The 18,397-nt window shown below is 41.3% G+C and overlaps 1 protein-coding gene across 1 annotated transcript; it reads right to left on the reverse strand.

The window, feature by feature from the left end:
* Nucleotides 1-6,208: 6,208 nt before the first annotated feature.
* On the reverse strand, nucleotides 6,209-15,419 carry LOC143737817 (C-type mannose receptor 2-like). The gene is made up of 4 exons (XM_077229683.1): nucleotides 15,391-15,419; nucleotides 7,706-7,758; nucleotides 6,735-7,079; nucleotides 6,209-6,570 (listed from the first exon to the last, which is right to left on the reverse strand). The coding sequence occupies exons 1-4, from the start codon at nucleotides 15,417-15,419 to the stop codon at nucleotides 6,209-6,211; spliced, it is 789 nt and encodes a 262-aa protein (XP_077085798.1).
* Between the last annotated feature and the right edge of the window lie 2,978 nt (nucleotides 15,420-18,397).

Below are 18,397 nucleotides of genomic sequence, written 5' to 3' on the forward strand. Positions count from 1 at the left end.
AGTTTTAACAATTTTAAAAAAATCTAATTTTAAACTGGTGGTGGTGCTATAGATTTGGTCCGAGAGACCCCAAAGTTGGTCAGATCAATATTCATTCCTATCACTACAAGCGTGGCAATTTTCAATTTTCCTACGTTCCGTTCATAGGGCTGCAAGATACAACAGGGGCTACAGCTCCTAACAAGAACTAACAAACTAACAAGAACTACAACTGACTTCCAGCCACTGCCTTGCATGAAATCAACTGAAGATAAAGACATTCAACCTCTCAGGATCTCAGCAGAGGTGGATTAAACAACTCCAAAATAGGTTTGCTGTGATAGTCCGTGTTACCCATGTTCAGCTGCAACATCACTTGCCCAGCGCGGCACCGACCTCCACCGTCCTTTTAATTTCTTTATAGTAATAATAATCATTTAGTTTAGTAAGAGAACAGACACTACAATTAAAAACTGTACGTGTCTGCTGAATTAAGCGTGAGCCGCACGAGAGTCGCAGCACTGAACATCAGCAGTCGTCAGATTTCATTCATCACGAGAGTGAGAAGCTTACTGACATGATGGCAGAAGATTTGGTTTCAAAGCGAAATGTAAAAGTGCATATTTGGCAGTAATATGTTAGATTTAAACCTAATGTTAATGGGGAACCTGCAAATAATTAGTTGTGTAGCCTATTTCTTCTTGTGTTTTTCCATTAAGAATAATAATAAACCCACCATTCAAGCAAATTATGCCCCGAATTGGCGTAAATTCAAAAGAAAAAGTAAACTCCACACAGCCGCACAGTCATTCTTAACGGTGCATAATCCACTTTGTCCTAAACATGAGCCATACTTTATATTAAGGGCTTCAAAATAACTGGTAAGATTAGAGATGCACCGATCGACCAGCCAGGGACCGAAATCAACTGATTTCCACATGATCGGCCCAGACCAGTGACCGCCCGCTCAGTCTCATGTCTTTCCGATTCCGAGCCGGTCCGTTTTATTGCCAGCGGCACAAGTAATAACATCAGTTGTGTGTTCACACTTTCTTGTCTACGACCGCAAAGTGACACACACCCCTCTCACTCACCAGTCTCATTTGCTCCAAGCACAAAAAGTGCTTGTATTGTGCATACTTTTACTAATTCCCAGGTTTTACACTCACACCAAAAGCTCCAAACCACTGATCTATATAAGTCACGACACACAAAATGATGTCAAAATTTATTTGCCGAGTATTCAGTTAAACAGTCAGTTTTGGGTGACTAAGATGACGAACGGGAACATGGTTTGTGTTACATTAATAACACATTATTAGCTGTTTTTACCTCTATGTGTCCAACGTTATAGAGAGAGATACATAAAACGCATTACCATTCTGATACATCGACTTGTAGATGAACCTGTATTATTCACTCTTCCATTTCTTCTGAACCGGTTTCTGATTCAAACATATAGCCTTTGTGTCTTGTTTTATTGTATTTAAATATTCAGAGCTGTTTTTGTTGTCAGAAAAAAGTTATTACACCTGTTAGGAGGACAATAGTTTTTTTTTTCAAACCTAATTCAATACGTGTTAATACAGTGTAGCTATCCCATGATCAAAGCTTCAGCAATCGTGATATGAAAATTGTCTGTGAAATTTTTTTCACATGCCTAATAGGGCTGCACAATTAAATCGTACTGAAGCCGCACACAATTTGGCAAAGTTAATTATTTTATTATGTATCATTATTATTATTATTTATTATTATTATTTATCAAATTAATTTATGCGCAGCTTGTCAGTACAGCGGCTGATCGGCAGTAAATGCTGCTCTATCTGAACACCAGAGGTCGCTCTCGTGCAGACATGCCAATTATGCCCCGCCACAGAAGTAGATAACGCCCATCATTCCAGGAAATCCCTATCTCTGTAGCTGAATAAACAGGAGATTGAAATGCTTTGATTAAACATGACCAATAAACACACAACTGCCTTATTCTGTGTCAGAAGCACATCATCTCACAGAAGGATGTGTTGTAAGAATCAAGCCCTAGGCATGCCTATCAAAATGATGTGTTCAAAAGATATGTCAAAAAAGGATAGAAAATAGCTTATTACTTCTAAATAAAGGTGTTTTTTGATGAAAAAAATCTTGATAACATTAAAAGTGCACCTCAGAGTACATCAAATAAAATAAATAAAAACACATGCAGTTCATGAACCCTTTAAGAGAGAGCAATTATAGAAAAATAGATCAATGGAAATGGACCAGAAAACCAGAATCTCAAACATGGTTTTCAAAGACGAACTCCTTTCAACTTGAAAGCATCTTAAAAATGCAATGTGCCTGAGGCAGAACACTAAAACAACAGAAAGACATGACGCAACAGCCCGAGATGACCATCTGACACGTGTGTACATAGGCCAACAATTATACACCCACCTGTGTTTGTTTGATTTATCTGTTGAGTATTCAAGAAGACAAAATGACTAAAATGACCACCATCCATCTTTACATATAAAAATGCATTATTGATAGCAAAGTGAATTAATCAAGAGCCCTTTGATCCATCATTTGAAACGAGGACAAAGGCGTTTCAGTTTTGGTGCAAACTTCAAGTGTGATCAATTTTCTCAACAAAATCCATTATAGCTTAAATACAGTAAAATATATACGAAAAATTAACAATTTAAAATGAATTGTAGTCCTTCCCTAAAACATGCTAAAGTTGTTAAGAAATATCATGAAACGGGTTATCAAGTAATTTCTAAAATTTTTAGACTCCATCAAACCATAGTGTGAGCCATTAGACCTCCAAATGGAGGAGGCTCCTTACATGCGTGTGCGCTGTTTGTTTGAACATACATATTCATCATAGCCTTTCGAAAACTGGGACATATTCACGTAGCCTTTTGAAAACCGGGACATTCAGTGTCCCGGGAGAGTTTATACATTTCCCGGGACAGGTTGTTAAAAAGAAGAACAATCCCGGAAAAACCGGGACGGGTGGCAACCCTACCTGAAACTGACTATTTCAAGAGCAAAGCAGCATCTCATGTGAGACATCTGAAAAGATTCCATGCCTCAATATTTGGTTTAGCTCAGTGTTCACGACTCAATAAGTGGACCTCAGAGAACATTATATTAAAACAAATGTATGTGTGTGTGTGTGTGTGTGTGTGTGTGTGTGTGTGTGTGTGTGTGTGTGTGTGTGTGTGTGTGTGTAATGAATCAATTAAAGTTTTCACTCCTACCTGTAACTCTTTTCTTTTTCTCTCCAGCAATGTATGACAAAAAATGTAGGGCGGGGCTTGATTTCGTCCTCCGGGAATTGATTGGATCGTTGGAAGTTGGGCGTTGCTAACAAAATGGAGGCAGATTTGAATGCCTGTTTACAGTCAGCTGTGGAGGATTTCTCTCCACCGGACTCACCACCGTTACCCTCCCATGAAGCATTTTTAATTGAGGAACCCGACGATGAGAACGAGGACGAGCAGCCAAATTTTCAGTAAGGAATCACCCCATATTTATATGAGCCTCCCGCGAACCAAGATGAGGCGGCTGATAGTCACGAACTCTAGTAATAGATTTTGACCGGAAGAGAAGAGGAGTCGTTTCGGGAGGGAAGGAAAGGGTAACGTATTTGATTAAAGATTATAAGGGTACATGAATTTAAAAAAAATAATGAAGTGCACAGATAAATCACTTATAATAAACACTACAATATTATATATAAAAATATGAATGATAAAATTTGATTTCATGACGACTTTAACATTCGCCATTGTGAATTACACTGTATAGATGGAAACTCCACTGTCTACAATCTACGGGTCAAACACTCACATAAATAACAACAAAACAATAAACACCAAATAAAGAAAAATAACGATTTTATTCCTTCTAAACCGCCATCTCGTCTTCCTCAATTCGTTCTCTTCTTCCTGTGAATCATCTCATTTTTACTGCGCAACTCTTAAAGGAGCGGTTCACACTGTTTTTATTTTCTGATTTATTCTTACGTGTTTAAAGTTACATGTAACTTTTTACATACGTGCGTGCATGAAACAGTCCAAAACTAATGGAATGTTTTAACCATTATAAGTGTTATATTGCTGAATCAGTGTTAGCACATGGCATGTTGACTTATGGTTCTTGGTTTATAAATTCTTAATTAAAATTCTTAAGATTTTGTTTAAATAAGAAATAAAAAATGCAATAAACAAACTATTTTTGCCATAATCACTATGTTGGACAAAAAGTACAACCCAGATTTTATTTCTTGACATTACGATTTATGTACAATGCCAGTTAAGTCCTTTTGTCTAGAGTTTAGAGTATACTTTATTTTCCTTCTACAGGAATATTTTGTCTTGGACTCAAGGCTGCAGTAGAACACAACACACACACACACACACACACACGCACAGGACACCAACATTAAAAGGGAAGAAAATTAATAATTATAATTAAATAATTAAAAATAATTCATAACAATGATGGCATCTTACTACTTAAAATATTAATAGATACAGATATAAATTATTTTTTTGTAACAGTTGCTCTTCCATTAGTTCATCCATTGGAAATAAAACATGCCTTGAATCATTCACTATTGTCTGTGCATTCTTAAGAACCAACGACTAAATTAAATTAAATTAATTGAAGTGACGTGCAAGCTGTGATTTTGATTGGACCGAGAGATTGCCAAACCAAGCTTGCATCCATTAGTTTAACAGACTATCTAAAACTGCTTGATAAATTAATTGCATAATCCTCTGATTTACACCAAAGAGCCTAAGTCTTCTTTCAAAATACAAACGTTGCTGGAATTTTGAACAGAGATAAGTGGACTTTCCAAATAAATGAACAATCAATGACCACAGATACTTATAGGTATCTACCCGCTCAATGATATTATCATGAATGATTACTGGATTGTAAGGGTCAGCTATCATTTATCATTCACAATAAGATGATTTACATTACACCACTGCACAACATTCTCAATCTCGGACTGATACTCTGTGAATTCTCAGATGATACACAACCAATTTTTGTCAACATGTTTTAATGTTTTAATCAAGAATTGAAATAAGCAGTAAAACCAATGATCTGTTAACTGTGGCAACCACTTACATAATGTCTAAACATTTAAAAATAGTTATGTCATGATAATTAAAATACAGTAATAAAACAGAGACTTTTAAAACACAATTAACAGATTCACTCAGAAGTTACTAAATAACAAATAAATTATATAAGATTACAGTTTTTTACAGTTGCTTGGACACATTTCTCAATACTTAAGTCACTTTTTCAAAACTCTTCACACAGTGAGCACAACAGAAGTATATGTGGGCTAAACTGTGGATCATTTATCATTGCTTTGGCACAAAATGCATTCAATGACTACATCTTTCAAATTACATTAATTCTTTTCTCACTTCGACACAACAACCACCAAAACTCTGTGTACTTACAGGCCAATTTGCACATGCTTACATATTGTTTTCAAAACTGTTAAACTTATGTTCAAAACAATAACATAATACAAAACTGAATATGACAGCAATTTGCTACATTTCTACAGTAATATTGTAATGAAATATATTTCAAATCTAAAAATGAAAGGCTATAAAAACAATTGGACAATTGGACCAACCACAGCTGATTCCTATTGTATCTGTATCGGTGAATGGTGTGTACAAATTCTTGTATTTTGTAATTAGTCTGTGCAAAAAACAAAACAAAAAAGACATAAAATATATTGAAGCATTCTGCATCATTTCTGATTCCTTCCACTAAAATATATTGAAGCATACCGCATCATGTCTGATTCATTCCAGTAAAATATATTGCAGTGAATTCTAAACAGTAGAGAGGTGTGCTTGTTTTACAGAAGAAAACATTGTATAATGCTACCTGTTGTTAGTGTTCTTTAGGTCATTGTTTTGTGGGTGACAAAGTGTGTTTGTTGTCTGTCAACCTTTGCTAGTGTGATGGAAGAATATGTTGATTTGAGACATGTATGAAGTGATATGGTAGTTTTAGTGCATTTCGAAAGTGAAATGAACTGCTGTGCCGAGCTGAACGTTGGTTTGGAGAAGTGTGTGAAGAGTTTTGAAAAAGTGACCTAAGTATTGAGAAATGTGTCCTAGCGACTGTACAAAACTGTAAATAGTGAAGTATATGATGACAGTGAATTTAAGTAAACACAAACATTCACATCTTTTCACTAATAATTTTTGCAGATGAAGTTGAGTTTGTGAGTCTCAGGACGGCTGATCCAGCGCTGATCTCCTCCAGACTGAACTGCTCCTTTTCTCTTCTCAAGGCTGCAGTTTTCCGGTGTCGTCCCGTTCCCTGGAGCCCAGTTCTGATAGCACACGATCTCTCCGCTCAACCAGAGCCACATGTTCATGCTGCAGTAGTTGTGTAAACCCAACCACACCGCCTCAGTAGACGCACGTTTAACCACATTCATCACCTTATTCTGCATCTCGACTGAATCAACCGAGACCAGATCCGTATAATTCTGTCTGCAGTGTCTCATAGCTTCAGTCCACGTCAGATTCTCAGAGATCAGAATCAGTTTATCTGGACACAAAACAAACCACAAGCAAAAACTAGAGAGAGACTGATCAAAAACAACATGTAGAACAAACACTGTGAGGAATTTGTCATGTCAGACATGTAGCGTGAACTTTAAGATATCTGGAGGTGATGGATGGATTGTGTGTGTTTTGTGAGGATCTGCTCACCTTCATGACACACACAAGGATATTGGTTAATGCAAGAGAAGTCTGCCCATTGACCCAGAGCGATCTGATTAGATATTGAACAGTTTTCACAACCTTTGCCATTATTAGGTTCACCAGTATTCCAGTATCTGAATGAGGAGTTACTCTGATCTGACCACTGCCATAAGTCTCTGAACAGACCAATCCAGACATCATTAGATATGTGACTATCATTGATGAACTTCTGAATCTGTTGATTCTCATTCTGGTTCCTCACACTGACCAGATCAATGTCATTCTGTCTGCAGAAACTCTGAGCGTCTCTCCAGTTCTTCTTCTGATCGACAAAGACGAGTCCTGAGTTCACTTTAAGAAAAACAAATGGAAACTGATTTATATAATATAATATGTAATATACACTGAACAAAATGATATACGCAACACTTGTGTTTTAGCCCCAATTTTTCATGAGCTGAACTCAAAGATCTAAGACTTTTTCTATGCACACAAAAGGCCTATTTCTCTCAAATATTGTTCACAAATCTGTCTAAATCTGTGTTAGTGAGCGCTACTCCTTTGCCGAGATATTCCATCCACCTCACAGCTGTGGCATGTCAAGATGCTGATTAGACAGCATGATTATTATTATTATTATTAGACAGCAAAATGGTGCACACTTTAAGTTATTGTTAAGGCCATTTCACACGGGATGCCGCAAAGAGAGGGAGTGTTTAATTCATTTTCACAGAACACGTGTTTGGCTTTCAATACAGTTTACTCACACTGCATCAGTTTCTGATGCTTATGGGGAGAACTCTGTTTTCTTAAGAATATTAAAGCTTGATTGGTTAATGTTTGTGCACCTGCAGATGGCTTTTCAGCCCGCCCAAACAGGAAGGGCCGACTAACTATTTAAGTAGCGCTAAAAGACATTTTCTTCAGAATATCCTCGCTGACTCCAAAGACGACAAGACAGAAGCCTCTCTACTCGCCGTCAAAGCTAGACACCTGCAGCTCCAGCTTTTTCAGCGCTTCTCCCCTGCGGCTATCCGGGAAAGCAAAACAGCAAATTTCATTCTAAAAGAGCAGTGAAATTTGTTACAAAATGTCGCACCATGGGTATGGCTCGTGCAGGGCTCCCTTGCTCCCCTCGGATGAGCACACTGAGTGTGTCGCCTGCATGGGACGGGCCCTGTACTCTCAGAGACCAGCTGCTGCACTTACTGATCGCTTTCTTAAAGATCGCTCTCCTCTCGAGCCGAGACGGTACAAACAGCAGAGCTGCGTTTTCATTTGCTGGCTTCGAGGAGGATTTTGATGACACTGGATGCTTCTGCACTAGAGGACTGAGCAAACTCCGGCGATGACTCCACCCACCCGCCACCTGAGGAGACAGGTTATGATATTATGCCAGACTTTATTATGATAATATTTATTAGTTTCTAATTGGAAACAAAATGGGATAATCAATTGATATTGGAGTCAGATTAAACACGGAGCTAAAGCAAAATTTAAACTAAATTCTAGTAAATTAAGTTAACTTCACTGTCATGTATTTGGCCCTTCACAACTTCTGCCTCATCTTTGGGACTGACGACTCGATATCTGTCCCAAAAACAATTCTTGCTAACACTACTGAACTCTGTACATTAAAGGAGCAGTTTACCCAAAAATACTAATTTTGTCATTTATCATGTTCCTCAAATCCCGTATGACTTCCCTAGATTTATATCCCTTAAAATAAATAAATACTAAAATGTATTTTAAATACATTTATTTTGTATTTGCCTAGTTAAAATTAATACATTGTTAACTAACTGTGTGAATTGTATATGTACATTTCGGAAATACATAACTTAGACAAAGTCACCTCTGATAACAGATCATTGGACATTGTAATGTGGATTCATACATTTTATGTAAAGCTGCTTTGAAACAATATGCATTGTGAAAAGCGCTATAAATTTATATACTTTATATACTTTTTTACAATTTAATACTAGTCTACTAAATTTGTAAAAACTATTCTATTTTTTTTTATCTTTAATTGTGCAGAAGTAGAGCTGAGGTCCAACTAAAGATATACTTGAGTATATTTGATTGTGCTAAAGTGGAACTATTGCAAGTATACTTTAGTTACACTTTAAATACATTGCATTTAAAGGTGCAATGTGTAAAAATTTTGAGTATCTATTAACAGAAATGCAATATGACATCGATAACTATGTGTTCAGTGGTGTATAAAGAACTTACTTAATAAACCGTAATGTTTTTATTACCTTAAAATTAGGCATTTATATCTACATAACCACGGGTGCCCCCTTCTATGAAGGTCGACATATTGTGACGTCATGTTTCTTCCGTAGCCGACAGCGAACAAACAGCGTTACAGAGCGCGTTTCGTTACTACCTTGAAAGAGAAGCAGCAGAAAGCTAGAAGCTAACCATAAACACCGTGAGTAGTGATTTTTCCCTTGAGTATATTTGATTGTGCTAAAGTGGAACTATTGCAAGTATACTTTAGTTACACTTTAAATACATTGCATTTAAAGGTGCAATGTGTAAAAATGTTGAGTATCAACAGAAATGCAATATGACATCCATAACTATGTGTTCAGTGGTGTATAAAGAACTTACTTAATAAACCGTAATGTTTTTATTACCTTAAAATTAGGCATTTATATCTACATAACCACGGGTGCCCCCTTCTATGAAGGTCGACATATTGTGACGTCATGTTTCTTCCGTAGCCGACAGCGAACAAACAGCGTTACAGAGCGCGTTTCGTTACTACCTTGAAAGAGAAGCAGCAGAAAGCTAGAAGCTAGCCATAAACACCGTGAGTTCGTGACTTTTCCCTTGTCAGTGGTGTAAAATATGTAGTTGGATTGTTTCATGTAACTTAGTTCTTCTCCCTCGCTGTGTTATGGCTTTGCTATGTGGGCATACATGTGCTGGTTACGTTCGTGAGGTGAGACAGCTGATTAGTAGGCTACTCTTGTCATTGACCGTAAAACAGTTACAGGAATCAATGACCCGTCGATCTTGAAAGCATTTTAAGTCGATCGAGTTTCCAAAATCAGAGAAAAAAAGCCTATTGTGTGTAGTAAATGGTGTCTAGGGGATGCGGAGGCGCGTGCGCTGTTACGCTGTTGCACCTTTGGGCTCAAGCGGACGCGTCGAGTTTAAACAAGGCTTTACCCTTTAACCAGCTCAGCCATAGTAACAGCCCATATTAGCCAGCTAAACTTTTACTACCCTGTTACAAAAAATATATAGTTGCATAGTTCCCTTTCGAGGGAACTCGCGATGTGTCGATGGCGCTTTGGGAACGCCTTTGCGTGACTGAGTCTGAAGCACTACTGTCAACTAGTCCAATGGAATGAATGAAGCGTCACGGGCGGCTGACGTCAAGACCAGGAAGATATAAAAGCACATCCGGTGCAATGCTCGCGTTAGCTTTTGTGCCTCAGCAAAGCGCTCTGTGTCAAAACTGTCTGTTATATGTATTGTTGTCTGTCTCTCATTATATTGTATTATGGCGAAACAACTATTCAAAGCCTGTGCTTCTCCTTGCCCTCGTTATATCACGGGTGGAGATACACATGAGCTTTGTGTAGTTTGTTTGGGAGTGGAGCATGCTATGTCAGCCTTCGAGGGGGCTGACTGTCAGCATTGTGAGCGTCTCCCGCTCCGCATGCTCCGCTCCCGTCTGTCCACATTTGAGGATGATGGACAGGCTCGCGAACCTCGGGGTTCTGGACCCGCGGCTGCCGAGGCAGCTCGGAGAAGGCTCACTTGGGGTTCGCAAATGGATCTTTCGGCGGGGTTGGGGACGGGCTCTGCCTTATCTCCTCCTTTACCCGAAGGATCCATTGCTCTCTTGCCGGTGTTGGAAGCCCGCGCTGCGGCTTCTTCCGCCCGGGAAGAGAGCTCGTTGCTTCAGTACTCTAGCTCTGAGGAGGTAGAGTTACTGAGCATCGGTGAGAGTGACACAAACACAAATAAAGAAAGTTCAATAAGGGGAGAGGATTCGCCATCCCTCTCCCCAGCACATGAGGAGCTTATTGAGGTGATAACTCCTGCTGTAGATAAGTTGATTATTGACTGGCCAGCAGAAAAGAGAGATTCTCGTCCTAAAAGCAAATTAGAGGAGCGTTTTCTCACTTCTAATGTTTCATCTCAATCACGGGCCCTTCCATTCTTTCCTGATCTACATAGTGAGCTATGTAGATCATGGAATAAACCATATTCGTCATGTCTTTTTAGTCCCCATGTTCAAACGTATTAAAATATAAAGGGGCTGAAAGATTTTGGTTATGGGTCGATGCCCCCAGCGGAACAGACGCTCGCGAGCTATCTGTCTCCTGGGTCAGCATCGTCCCTGAAGAATCCCGTGTTGCCGAATAAACCACTAAAGACCACATCTAATTTAGTGGGTAAGGCTTATACGGCAGCAGGTCAAGCTGGAGCCTGTTTGCACACGATGGCAGTGCTCCAAGCCTATCAGGCAGATCTGCTGGGGGATATAGATAGGAGTGAGGGAGTTAGTCCCGACGAAATTCGAGAACTTCGTCGGGCTACAGATCTTTCTCTCAGAGCTACGAAGGAGACCGCCCGTGCTATTGGGCGGTCTATGGCAGCCCTCGTAGCTACTGAGAGAAATCTTTGGTTAAATCTGACAGATATGAAAGATAAAGATCGGGCTTTTCTTTTAGATGCCCCTATTTCTCCCTCTGGTCTTTTTGGTGACTCGGTGAATTCGGTTGTTGAAAGATTTCAAGAAAATAAAAAACAATCTGAGGCTTTTAAAAAATTCCTTCCTCGCCGAGTCCATCCCCCTGGGGATGCTGGGCGTGAGCACCCCCAGCCAAGCTCCTCGCACCGTGTGCAACAAAAAAGAAGTGTTGCGTCTTGTGCTCCCCCGAATAAATCTTGGGGACCGAGCCAACATTCTCAGCCGAAGTCGGCTAAGTCTAAGCCGGATCTGAGGACCGTACTTATGGCTAGGAAGGCTTCGGCTCAGAAAAGGTCCTGACGCTATGTACGTCAGACCATCGAGGACAGCCCCAGCCGGGGTGGAGCGGTGTACACCTCAGAATAGAGGGGTCCTCATGGGACCGGTCTGCCAACCCCACCACCCTTGGTGCTTCGGGGCGCAGTGGTATCCAGCGAAAGTTCGGCGCATTGTCGACTCGACATTGCGTCGGACGTGAGCCCTCTGAGGGGGGTTCAAAAACAGTCAGTTCGGTTGTTTCCTGCCAATATGCTTCAGGTCGCCGAAGTGGCTGTTCCTTTAACACCAGAGAAGAAGTGGAAGAATCTGTCGAATATATCTCCTTGGGTCTTGCAGATAATAGAGAAGGTTACAGAATTCGGTTCTCCTCCGTTACAACGGGGTGTTACTCATGGTAGTACATCCCGAGCAGGCTCTGGTAATGGAGCAAGAAGTTCATTCTCTCTTAGCAAAGGGAGCTATAGAACAGGTGTACTCCCCCGACAGAGAATCAGGGTTTTACAGCCGATACTTCATTGTTCCAAAAAAGGATGGGGGGTTGCGTCCAATTTTAGATCTTCGTTTGCTGAATCGTGCGGTCATGAAATTGAAATTCAAGATGCTCACACTCAAACAGATAGTGACTCAAATCAGATCCGAGGACTGGTTTGTCACGATAGATCTGAAGGACGCTTACTTCCATATCTCCATCCTCCCTCAACACAGGAAGTTCCTGAGGTTTTCTTTCAGGGGCAAAGAATACCAATATTGGGTGCTTCCATTCGGTCTAGCTCTGTCACCCCGCACGTTCACGAAGTGTGTAGATGCAGCTCTGGCCCCGCTCAGGCTGCAGGGCATACGCATTCTGAACTACATCGACGTCTGGCTGGTTCTGGCGGAATCAGATCAGTCAGCGGTTCGGCATCGAGATGTCGTTCTCGCTCAAATGAAGAAATTGGGGTTGAGACTCAATGCCAAGAAGAGTGTGCTTTCTCCACTACAGAGAACCACTTTCCTTGGTGTGGTATGGGATTCAGTCACGATGCAGGCCAAACTATCGCCCGTTCGTGTAGCTGCTATCATCACAGCCACAAAAGAGTTGAAAATAGGCCAGTCACGCACTGCAAAACAGTTCGAGAGACTGTTAGGCCTCATGGTAGCGGCGTCCAATGTGATCCCCTTTGGCCTGCTGTACATGAGACCTTTGCAGTGGTGGCTCAGGACCAGAGGGTTCTCCCCGAGGGGAAACCCACTTTGTATGATCAAGATCACGCGACGGTGCATCCGCGCCTTGATTATATGGAGGACACATTGGTTCCTGTCCCAGGGTCCGGTGTTGGGAGCTCTTTGCCATCGAGTTGCTATCTCGACAGACGCTTCTCTCACCGGCTGGGGAGCGGTAATGGAAGGCCGCTCAGCTCAGGGTCTGTGGGGGAACCATCATCTCTCTTGGCACATAAATTGCCTGGAGATGATGGCCGTCTTCAATGCGTTGAGACATTTCCTCCCAGACCTGAGGGGCCATCATGTGCTCGTCCGTACAGACAACACTTCGGTGGTCTCTTATTTAAATCGACAGGGGGGTCTGCGTTCGCGTCCACTCTGCAAATCCTCTTGTGGTCCCTAGGGAAGATATTCTCCCTGAGGGCAGTGTTTATCCCAGGGTACCAGAATATAGGAGCAGACACCCTGTCGAGGCAGGGGCTGAGGCCAGGGGAATGGAGACTCCACCCCGAGGCGGTGGAGCTCATTTGGGAATTTTACAGCCAAGCAGAAGTGGAACTGTTTGCGTCTCAGCATACGACGCACTGTCCACTTTGGTTCTCCCTCACGCAACCAGCCCCCTCGACGCTATGGTACAGAAGTGGCCGAGGCTATGTCTGTACGCATTTCCCCCTGTTGCTCTGCTCCCAGGAGTTCTGGAGAGAGTCCACCAGGACAGAGTAAGTCTATTATTAGTAGCTCCACGCTGGCCGAGTCGTTTTTGGTTTGCGGACCTAATTCATCTCCTAGACGGTCCTCCTTTCGAGATTCCTGTCAGGAGAGACCTTCTATCTCTGGCAGGGGGCACAATATTTCACCCCCGACCGGAGATTTGGAACCTATGGGTTTGGCCTCTGAGGGAGCCCAACTTTTAGAGAGTGGTCTCTCGACTGAGGTAGTTGAGACTATTCTTAGCTCCAGAGCTCCAGCCACGAGGACATTATATATACTTAGGTGGAAAGTTTTCACGTCTTGGTGTCACCAACAGCAGCGAGATCCAGTTAACTCTTCAGTCAACACAGTACTTGAGTTTCTCTAGTCTCGTTTCACGTCAGGTTTATGTCATTCTACCTTAAAGGTTTACGTGGCGGCCATTGCGGCTTTCCACGCCCCTGTGGGTATTACATCTTTGGGTCGAGACCTCCTGATTATTCGTTTCCTTCGTGGCACCTTGAGGTTGAGGCCTGCAGTTCGAACTAGGGTGCCGGCATGGGATCTGGCCATAGTTTTGGAAGGCCTGTCTGGGGCTCCCTTCGAGCCCCTAGATTTAGTTTCAGAAATATTTCTGACTTTCAAGACTATCTTTCTGTTAGCCATTTCATCCCTAAAAAGAGTTGGAGACCTTCAGGCTCTTTCTGTGTCTCCCACCTGTTTGGAATTTGCACCGGGTATGGTTAAGGCGTTCTTATACCCTAAGCAGGGTTACGTCCCTAAGGTGCAAACCAATATTCCAAGGCCTTTTGTACTGCAGGCATTCTGTCCTCCTCCGTTTACATCTTCGGAACAGGAAAAACTGAATCTCTTGAATCTCTTGCGAGCACTGGACACTTATGTCCACAGGGCTGCCCCGTGGAGGAGATCTGATCAGTTGTTTGTCTGTTTTGGTTCACCTAAGAAAGGTCTTCCTGCTTCTAAACAGACAATCAGTAAGTGGATAGTCGAGGCTATTTCTTTTGCATATGAGTCTTCTGGCCAGCCATGTCCTTTGGTGGTCAGAGCTCACTCTACCCGAAGTATGGCGGCCTCTAAAGCCCTCTTATCAGGAGTTTCCCTTCAGGAGGTTTGTGATGCGGGGGGTTGGTCCTCGCCGCTAACATTTGTGAGGTTTTATAGCCTGGACCTGGAAGCTGCCCCAGGATCCTAGGTGCTTTTTACTTAATTTGCCGACAGTTTTATCATCTGGCATTTTGTAATTATGGCGTATTGGGTATTATCGTTCCCTAAGCGTCATCGACGCATCGCGAGTTCCCTCGAAAGGGAACGTCTCAGGTTACGACTGTAACCCTAGTTCCCTGAGAAGGGAATGAGACGATGCGTCTCCCTGCCATACTTCCTGCATCCCTGCGATCGACTTTGCTTCGGCTCTATAAGCTAACGTGAGTATTGCACCGGATGTGCTTTTATATCTTCCTGGTCATGACGTCACCCGCCCGTGACGCTTCATTCATTCCATTGGACTAGTTGACAGTAGTGCTTCAGACTCAGTCACGCAAAGGCGTTCCCAAAGCGTCATCGACGCATCGTCTCGTTCCCTTCTCAAGGAACTAGGGTTACAGTCGTAGCCTGAGACGTTTCATGTGGTTCTTCTCCGTCGCTGTATTATGGGTTTGCTATGTGGGGAGAAATGTGCTGGTTACGTTCGTGAGACAATCAGCTGATTACTATTATTATATTATATATTAAGACCCTTATCCTCACCTGACTATGGCGTTGTAAACCTTATCCATGATATGGTTTATAATGGACTGTGGTACAGAAACTTGGTTTACTCTGGCTATTCTCTGCTGTCTCAGACGACAATGTTTGTCCCGTTTTAGCCACCGTAGCTTCTTCGAAAGGGAAGGGTGAGCGGTGGGCTGAGCCCTTAGTGTAAACTCGCAACCGAACCGCTAGATGTCGCTTAAAGTCACACACTGCACCTTTAAAGATTGATATTATACACAGATCATACATTCATTATTAATAGTGATATTAAAACACATTTTAGGCATAATATTAATAAATGTGCATTGTGCAATAAAGAAATACTCTAAATAAAGTTGAATTGCAATTTTATATTTCTAAGTCTTTAGTGATTTGTCAATAAATATGTTAATGGATTTTAAGTATGCCAGGTATGAAATAAGTGTATTTTAAATAGATTTCGTTTTTTTACTAGGGTTCATTGGACCCCATTGACATCAACTGAGTGGACAAAACTGGGTGAACTGGTCCTTGTCTTGTTGTGCAATAATGGCATTGTGCATTGTTATTTTCTTGTAAAGTGGTTACTATTCATACTTATTCATATCTCAGATCATATTTATTTGCTGCAATCAAGATCGTCTCAAAGTGCTTGGCTGGTTGGTGAATTATTGTCAACCCTTGTGTTAGAAATAATGCAAGTTATCTGTATTTACTCTCAGTTGATCTTCTCTTAGCTCCAGTTCTCTCTGGAAATGTGTGTTCAAACCTGCACCTAGGTCTAGCTGGAGGGCTAATGTCCTGCAGATTTTATCTCCATCTTGCTTCAACACGCCTGTCTGGACGTGTTTAGTGATGCTGAATATGTAGTTTAGCTGGTTCAGGTGTGACTGTGGCCATAGTGGGACTCTGGAGTTGAGTTATTATAGTTACTGATTGATGGCTAGGCGAGGCTGACCTCTGCTTATCTGGTGACTAGTAAAAAAACTACTTTTAACTTCTGACTCTTGCATATTTGCTTTCATATTTGCATTCAGACCTAAACTTTTATCATACATGGCTAAATAAACTACACTCTTTTGTACGAGTGAGCAGTAGACAACCGACTAAAGAGATATTAGCAAACCCTGCACCCTCTGACCAAGATCAGACTGGAGAGACTGTGTCCATGAGATCGGGTCCTCTAATTAACAAATGATTGAAAGTATGGGATAACAAAAAGAAATCAAATATCTATGATATTACGATTTATTATGATCATATTTCTGATTAGTTTCTAATTCGAAACAAAATGGGATAATCATTTGATATTGGAGTCAGATTAAACACAGAGCTAAAGCAAAATTGAAACTAAATTTTAATAAATTAAGTGAACTTCACTGTCATGTATTTGGCCCTTCACAACTTCTGCCTTGTCTTTGGGACTGATAACTCGATATCTGTCCCAAAAACAAGCTGAAATGTGTTTTTGATAATCTGAGATGAGCTCGGGCTCAGAGAACTCGCCAGAGTTAGGGTTAGCTGGCCTCACTCTTGCTAACACTTCTGAACTGATACTAATACTAAATCTGTCATTTATCATGTTCCTCAAATCCCGTATGACTTAACTAGTGGAAGTACTAAAAAAAAAGCTAAAATGTATTTGAAATACATTTATTTTGTATAGGCCTACTGTTTAAATTAATACATTGTTAACTAACTGTGTGATTTGTATACGTACATTTCTGAAATGCATAACTTGGACAACGTCACCTCTGATAACAGATCACTGTAAATTGTAATATGGACTCATGCATTTTGTAAAGCTGCTTTGAAACGATATGCATTGTGAAAAGAGCTATACAGATAAATGTGAATTGAATTGAATATAATAGTATTATAATAATAATAATAATGATGAATGCATATAATAATGAAAATACTCTGCAATATACTTTTGGCTTACTAGATTGATATACTTAAAGGCCATGGTGCAGGTTAAACACCACTGTCGATTAATGGGTAGATAAAGCAGTCAAGATATGTATATAAAGTTAGAAATGTCTCCAAAATGGTGTTAAAGTCTAGTTATTGTAGTTTTTGGTGAGTAACGGTTATTTTTTACGCAACTCGGCGATGACGTCACACGAGGTAGACGCGGTGGAATGTAGCCTCAGCCGTTCTCAGCTAAGTTACTTGAACTAATTCTAGCAGACTGGCACTGACTACTATGGCGTCTAACTGGGATGAGGAAGAGGTGGCAAGACCCACAGTTAACATTTATGATGGCCCACAGCCATACAATTGCGAACCGTTTAGACGTGAGAGGGCGAATGAGGAAATACCGAGAGCCGATGGCCGTCAAAGACAAATAAATGCATGGTCAGAGGAGAATGAATGGAGAGTGGGTGTAGCCTAGTGTCCTGGTGAGTTGCTACCATTTAGAAACGCAGCAATGACCGCTGGAGCTAGTAGTCAATGAACAGCAGTGCATACAATAACATTTTTTTTTTACTGTCAGTGAATAGCATCGAGTGAAAGTCAACGTTTTCTTTTTATCCAGTGACAGTGATTATGTCGTTGGCTCAGAAAAGTAACGTTACCCTAAACTTAGTCAGAAGATCTATAAATATAAGCTTGACAGTCCCACCTGTGAGTGTTTATTTTTAAACTTTTACCTCTTTCTCCGGTGAAAATGTTGTTTCACCGTAGCCGACGCCGAGTAGGCTGGTCATGTCTTCAGTGTGATTATTGTTGATAGTGCCAACTCGTTTTCCTCGCGATTGATTGTCATTGACACAGTCAGGCTTACCGGGAGAGGGAGTTAGTAGTAAGCGTCTGTGTCGCTGTGTTTGGCAGGTGTGTGTGTGGGCGGTGTCGTCCCATGGAAACTGTGGTGGAGAGCTTGTGTTGTAGGGAGGTGAGCGCGTTTTGGTCTCTGGTCGAGGATCTCACCCCGCGGCCAGCAGATGTAACGTGCCTAACGCAGCATCCTGGATTTGAGGCATGCTGCCTGAATCCGTTTGTGCTACAGATAGCATAC

This window comes from Siphateles boraxobius, unplaced genomic scaffold, assembly GCF_051911475.1.
Source record: "Siphateles boraxobius isolate OS27281-9 unplaced genomic scaffold, OSU_SipBor_1 130, whole genome shotgun sequence".
Classification (NCBI taxonomy): Eukaryota; Metazoa; Chordata; class Actinopteri; order Cypriniformes; family Leuciscidae; genus Siphateles; species Siphateles boraxobius.

What these genes read in the sequence shown, in the direction of transcription:
- LOC143737817 (XM_077229683.1), bottom strand. Translation starts at nt 15,419, where the DNA reads ATGGATAAGGTTTACAACGCCATAGTCAG. An exon ending in GTTTACAACGCCATAGTCAG is followed by an intron (nt 7,759 to 15,390) that starts GTGAGGATAAGG and finishes TTTCCCGGATAG; the next exon opens with CCGCAGGGGAGAAGCGCTGA. An exon ending in GCAGGTGTCTAGCTTTGACG is followed by an intron (nt 7,080 to 7,705) that starts GCGAGTAGAGAG and finishes TTTTTCTTAAAG; the next exon opens with TGAACTCAGGACTCGTCTTT.